The sequence below is a fragment of the Orycteropus afer genome, unplaced genomic scaffold (assembly GCF_000298275.1).
Source record: "Orycteropus afer afer isolate SDZICR_OR568_19922 unplaced genomic scaffold, OryAfe1.0 scaffold00638, whole genome shotgun sequence".
NCBI classification, from domain to species: domain Eukaryota; kingdom Metazoa; phylum Chordata; class Mammalia; order Tubulidentata; family Orycteropodidae; genus Orycteropus; species Orycteropus afer.
The window spans coordinates 1,156,135-1,162,963 of NW_006922225.1; the positions used below are offsets into that span (position 1 = coordinate 1,156,135).

General features: G+C 51.8%; 1 protein-coding gene across 1 annotated transcript in view; it reads right to left on the reverse strand.

Annotated features, from left to right (window-relative positions):
• LOC103210679 (TRPM8 channel-associated factor 2-like) overlaps nucleotides 1-6,829 on the reverse strand; it is a 29,995-nt gene that overhangs the window by 3,719 nt on the left and 19,447 nt on the right. Inside the window, exons 2-6 of the mRNA XM_007956594.2 lie at nucleotides 5,484-6,460; nucleotides 5,162-5,259; nucleotides 3,270-3,483; nucleotides 2,548-2,787; nucleotides 1,307-1,644 (exon numbers count right to left, since the gene is read on the reverse strand). Coding sequence (XP_007954785.1) covers nucleotides 1,307-1,644; nucleotides 2,548-2,787; nucleotides 3,270-3,483; nucleotides 5,162-5,259; nucleotides 5,484-6,460 — 1,867 coding nt within the window. The remainder of the gene's footprint in view (nucleotides 1-1,306; nucleotides 1,645-2,547; nucleotides 2,788-3,269; nucleotides 3,484-5,161; nucleotides 5,260-5,483; nucleotides 6,461-6,829) is intronic.

Consider the following 6,829-nt stretch of genomic DNA (forward strand, 5'->3'; position numbering starts at 1 on the left):
GGTGATTCTTCTTTGTTTCCAACTTTTGCATCCCAGTCACCAGTGATAATTAACACATCTTGATTGCACGTTCAGTCAATTTCAGACTGCAGAAGTTAATGAAAACCTTCAATTTCCTCATCTCTGGCTCTGGTGGTTGGTGTGTAAATTGAATAACAGTAGTATTAACTGGTCTTCCTTGTAGGTGTATGGATATTATCCTATCACTGACAGCATTGTACTTCAGGATAGATCTTGAAACTTTCTTTGTAATGATGAATGCCATGCCATTCCTCTTCAAATTGTCATTCCTCGCATAGTAGATCATATGGTTGTCTGATTCAAACTGGCCCAAACCGGTCCATTTCAGCTCACTAATGCCTAGGATATCAATCTTTATGTGTTCTATTTCATATTTGACAACTTTCAACATTCTTACATTCATACTTCATACATTCCATGTTCCGATTGTTAGTGGATGTTTGCAGCTATTTCTCCTCAACTTGAGTCATGCTGTATCAACAAATGGAAGTTTCAAAAGCTTTATTTTATCCATGTCTGTAAGGGTGGTTCTACTCTGATGATGCAGCTCTTTCCCAGTTGTATTTTGAGAGCTCCAACTCACAGCGACCCTATGAACAACCCAATGAAACACTGCCCAGGCCCGTGCCATCCTCACAACTGTTGCTGTTTGAGCCTGTTGTTATAGCCATTGTGTCAAACCATGTCAGTAAAGGTCTTCTTCTTTCTCACTGGCCTTCTACTTTATCAAGCATGATGCCCTTCTCCAGGGACCAAAGTGCATGAGACAGTCTCACCATCCTCCCTTCTGAGAAGTATTCTGGTTGTATTTCTTCCAAGACAGATTTGTTTGTTCTTCTGGCAGTCCATGTAATATTTAATACTCTTTGCCAATACCATAATTCTAAGGCATCAATTCTTCTTTGGTCTTTCTTACTCACTGTCCAGCTTTCCCATGCATACAAAGAAAATGAAGATACCATGGCTTGGGGTAGGAGCACCTTAGTCCTCAAAGTGACATCTTTGTTCTCAAAACTTCAATAGAGGTGTCTAACTCAGTGCCTCTCTTCTTGGCATTGGGCAATATTAGTCACTATTACTTTTTTAGCCAATACATTCCATTTTCTCTCACTTATTACCACAAAATCACAGGGAGGTGAATGGGACAAGTGGCATTATCTCCATCTTACATGTAGATGACCTGAGAGACACCTGGGTGGTGAAGAAGTTGTAGGGTACCTGGAGTCAGTGGGTGCTACACAACGGTGGAGTCTGGGGTCCCACCTCCCTCTTTTTCCCCCAGTACCTGGAGGTATGTCTCCAGGGCTGTCCACACATTCCACTCGCTCAGTGGGGCTCCCATGCCTAGGTATGTCTTTATCCTCTTCTTCCGTTCTAGAGGATTCAGTGCAGGGTGGGCCTGGGCTCGGGGGATGCCCAGGACAGTCTCGTGCACATAGACTGACCAAAGGTTGCAGGTGGCCTCAGTGGTGTGTGGGGGGAACTCCCACCCAGGCTGCTGTTGGTTGTGGCCCAACTCATGGATAGCTCCCCACAGGCCTTTGCTCCTCATGTTTGCCTCATGGATGAGCTCCGGTACTGACTCCAGGTGGCACATGATGGGATAACCGGAGTGCATCCAGCCTGAGGACAGAAGGAAGAGGCGGTATGTGAGGTCCACCCAAAACCATCTTCATCCTTCCCCACTGTGTGACTTCCCCTCCCCACCCAGGTGCCTCACTGATTCCAGGATCTCCTTGCTGATTAGAATGTAGATACTCTCCCTGACTCAGACAGGAACTGATATGTTCCTAGGCCCCTCCCAGCCTCCCTCACCCTCCCTCACTGAGTGAGGCCCACTCATCACCCTGACCTTGCATAATACGCCCACCTTCATTCAGTCTTTCTGGCTCTAATCTAATGTCTCAGTTTTCTTGGACTTCCTTCATGTGAGCCTGCTCCATCATGTCCTGGGCCTGCATCTGAACCTCCTCCAGGCTAGTGCAGTGCTGTTCTTCCCTCCCCAGTGTCGTCCTGATCTACACTCCATGGCACCGGTGATTTTGCCAGCATTCTTATTTTATGGAGGGAGCTGAGGTCCAGAGTACATCTCTCCATGCAGAACCCTGAGCTCCTTGTCTTCTCTGTCTTTGCTCTCAACCACTCGATGCTTCACATAAACCTCGGTACCCTCTTTCTCTTTTTCTGGTCCACCACTTCCTCTGTCCGCTGCCCACTCTGACTTACATTTAAAGGAACTACTTCCTTTTTCATCCTTTCCCTGATGGACCCTCTCTGCCATCTGCTGGCCCTTGGTGCCATGTTTTTAGCTGGTTCTACCCCTGCTGTGAACTCTCATCTTCTAGGCCTAGAGGATTTATGTTATTACAAACGAGCATCTCTTCATGCCCAGCAAAGTCCATGCCTTTCATGACTTTTTTCCTACTTTACTAGTAAAATTACGCTTCACTCATACTGGGCATTCAAAAAAAGGCAAAATGCTACATGGGTGGTGCCCAATGAGTGGGCACCTCCCCATGCCCTCACCTGCTGAGATCTGCACGTCAGTGACGATCCTCTCAGGGCGGTGGAAGGGAAATGGCTGGGCTGCCAGCCTGGCTATGGCCGCCATCATCTTATCCCAGAAGCACAACAGGGGCTCAGGGTCTTCCAGGGTGCACAGGTTAGCTGTGGGTATGGTCAGGATGATGCTGTCCGTTGCCAGCTCCCCCCAGGGCACTGGGCACTTCTGGATGCTCCTTCTCCACTCCTCTTGTGATGTCTCACCTGGGAACAAGTGTCATGGGCCCTGTCACCCACTTCAACTCTCCTTGGTGGGAAAACACAACTGCTCCCCTGGGAGGGGACCCTGAGGTACCACATTATTATTTTCTGAGTCTCTGTGCTGTGAGGTGAAGAAGGGTTTCCACATCTTTTCCTCAGCTCTGTCATTAAGTCTCCATAGATGTAGGGTGTCCCATAACCCTGGACACAGAGTGTCTATTATTTCCAGACACAGCATATCTCATATCCTTAGGCACACGGTGTCCCACCTCCCAGGATGCAGGGTATTCTGGATCCCTGGAAGCAGGGCATCCCACATCTCTAGACACAGTGTGTTCCGCATCCCTGAATATAAGGCTTTCATTTCTGCCCTAACAATTCTTCCTCTCCTCCACCCAACCTCAACCCCCCTTCTACAGCCACCCCATCACTGCCCCACGTCCCCAGCTCCTTCCCACCTCAGCTCTGCCCTAATCCCCACTCACCCAGCTTGTAATAGGGTGCTGGTATGGCCCTCCTGAAGGTGACTGGCACAGGGCCCAGAGAGCTGCCCTTGGGCACAATGACATAGAGCAAGCCCCCCCAGAGACAGGAAACTGACAGCCGGGGCCGGTCCATGCAGCACTGGTGGGTCACCACAGGTGCTCGGCACAGCTTGTTGGCGTGGCTCAGGTCGTCAGTGTGGCAGCCCACCTGTACCTGTGAGGAGACCCATCTGAGTCAGCAGAAAGGGCACCCAAGGAGTGTGCCATGTGGGGGCAGGGTATGTGAGTGTAGTGTGCCATGGACCTCCACCTCCCCTTTCCGCGGCCAGTAGGGGGAATCCTATGTCTGAGCAATCCACTCCCAGGGGCTGACACTGCTCCACAGGGGATCTCATCTGAGTGTGAGGGACCAGCGGTGACACACATGTCCCTATATCATGCACTGGCATTGGGCCTGAGCTGCATGGTGACTCCGAGTAGGAGTGAGCCTGAGGGAGTGATTCACCCTCATTTGGACAGAGAGGAGGCCAAGCAGAAGCTATGCCATCTGGCCTGAGTGATGGAGGAGGGGTCTATCGCCCCCTTTGCCCAGGGTCCTCTTCTTGGGCGGATAGTTGAGTGTTGTTTCTGTCTGGCTGGATTAACGCAGCCAGTTGGGCAAGGACACTGACACAGGGCTCCTCGGTGTGGTAGGAACTGGCCCGAGAAGGGAGCAGGCAGGAGGAATCTGAGGTTTGGGCAAATGATGGGATTAAGTAGCTCCCTTCAGGTGTTGAGAAAAGAGGCCAAACTCAGAATGGCTTTGTGCCATGGGGGATGGTGTCTTTGTTCTCTAGTGCTGCTATAACAGAAATACTGCAGGGGGATGGCTTCAACAAACAGAAACTTATGCTCTTACAGTTTAGAGGACAGAAGTCCAAATTCAGAATGCCACCTCTAGGGGGAGACTAGGCGAAAAGTCCAAGTTCAGAGTGCCAGTTCTAGGGGCAGGTTAGAGGCCCCTTGAACTTGGTCTTCCACTTTGCCTTCCAGGCCCACTGGAGCAATCTAGAAGATTCTCGTGACTCATGCAGCTGCTGGTTGCTGAGGTTGATGAATCCAGGATTGGCAGGTGAAATAGCAGATTTTTGGCTCACAGATTGTGAAGACCACAGGCCACTGGTTCAAGTCCAGGAACTGGAGACGAAGAACCATGAACAAACTGCAGGGTCCTTTCCATAAACACTGGAAGCAAACCACAACCTGAAGGTAACTTCCTTCAACTGCCCATGGCAGATTCCACCACGGAAATGATTCCACCACATCCAGTCTCATCATGGGGAATAACTATATCCAGCTGGCAAGCCACTCAAAATCATGGCCTAGGCAAGCTGAGCACAACCTTAACTGCCACAGATGGTAGGGGACTGGCTATGTGACAGGTGCCTGTTCCCTCACATGGGGGATCTCACAGCACCCCCGTGGGCAGGGAAAATCCCCCCCACATGGAATGCAGGGGCTTAGGGGTGATCATGGATCTGGCACGAACAGCTCTTGGCCTCGGCTCTGAATCTTAGCCGCTTCATCTGTAAATGTGTAAAACGGGCAGAAGAGCACCTTGCCACACTCCAGATGGTGTCCCTGGGTGGGGCGAGTGGTTCAAGTCCTCGGCTGCTAACTGGGAGGCTGGCAGTTGGAGTCTGCCCAGAGGTGCTTCCAAAAACTTGCCTGGTGATCTCCTTCCAAAACATCAGTCACTGAAAACCCTACTGAGCACGGTTCTACTCTGACACACACGAGGTCGCATCATGGTTGTGGTATCCCTGGTAACACTGATGTGCACAGGATCAGGACATGGGCAAGGACGCAGCTCTGTGACTTTGAGAGGTGTTGCTGCGGTGTTCTGGTCTTACCTTCAGGCCAGCAGAGACTTCGGCTTTTGACAGAGAGACTTCTGCATTCCATCCTTCTGGGAGGTAGAGTCCTGTGCTCACCCAAGAATCACTGTTGCCTAGCAAAAGCCAAGAAGAAGGTTGAGTCTCTCTGTGTGTTTTCCTCACCATCTGCCCCCTAAAAGCGACAGTTTCTCCCCTGCTCCCTATATTTATCCATGGGCCCTGACTCACCCTCCTCAATCACTCAAGGAAGAGCAGAGCTGGCCTCCCTGTGGTCCATTCTACAGTGTTCAGCTGCCTGTCAACCTGGCCCCACTTCAACCTTCCCCCTCCCACACACCTGGGTTGGTCCCATTGATCTTCACAGTGATAGGGTGCTCAAAGGGATGCAGGCTGGAGGGGCAGGTGTCAGGCCTGAGCCCTTGGGCCAGCTGGGAGCAGTCCATGCCTGACCGGGCCAACTCTGTGGCCAGGCAGAGCAGCATGGCCTCATGGGAGTCACGAGCCACAGGGTTGTCCTTGCTCACAGCTGGAAGGCCAGCCTGGCGTAGTGTCTTCCTGAGCAGCCGGTGCAGGGAGGCATAGGCAGGGATGCCCTCAGCAGGGATCTGCAGGAAGGCCGCAGCATCCGATCGTAGCCTGGCCAGCCAGCCCCTCTCCACACTCAGGCCCTCCTGGAAAGCAGACAGTGCCCTGCGGAAGTGGTAGTTCTTCATCTCGGGGGCGGGTGTTGGGAAACGGCCCGGGTTTAGGGTCTGGCCCAGGATGCTGAGGCCGAGGGGGTTGAGGATGTGATTTCCAGGATAGCTGACCAAAGCGGAGTGGCCCGGGTGCTGGGAGGCCCACCACCAGGCCTGGCCTCCGATCAGCAGGCCCCCACCCTCAGCCACAAACTCCTGAAGGTTCTGAGCCTCCTGGTCACTGTATGCCACACAGCAGTAGACACATAGGTCCCTGGTCACCTGGGGCTCCAGGCTGCAAGCCAGGCCTCCAGCCGACAGCAGGGGACATAGGCTCTTCAGACTTTTATTCACTCCGATTTTGCCTGCCTGGTTTCTGGCCAGCCAGCGCACAGCATTGAGCAGAAAGGGCCGCATCGTGGAAGCACACAGCAAGCTCTCATGGGCAGCCAGCACCACACGGCCACGGCCATAGCGGGCGGCAGCCAGGAAGCAGCCGAGGTTGGTGTCCAGCCCCAGGGGAAAGGCCAGCGCCCCATGCACCAGGAGCTGCGAGGGGATTCCTCCGGTCCGGATGTCCAGGTCTGAGACTCCTTCCAGGAGCTGTTGCTGATCCCGCCTGAGGTCCTCCCCACACCTGGAAAGAGACAGAGGATGGAGGGGCCACAGCCAGCCAATCAGTGAGAAAGCCCACTGAATGGAGAATCCACATGTACCAGGAAGACAGCCTTGTTCATGTGGTCTTCTCACTCTTGTCAATAACAGCACAGATCTAGTATCTCAAATGATATTTTATCAAGCCTAAGGCATATTCAGTGAAATAATAATGGGGTTATGTGGTTGACAGAATGGTGTCAGTGATCCACAATGCCCTAATATTTGTCTTTTCCAAAATTTAAGCTTAACTTTCCTATAAATCAGGCCACATGTGTTGACCAATGAAATACTGATACTACTCCAATAGTAAATTGTATAAACCAACAGAAATAAGGTTCTTTTACTTCCA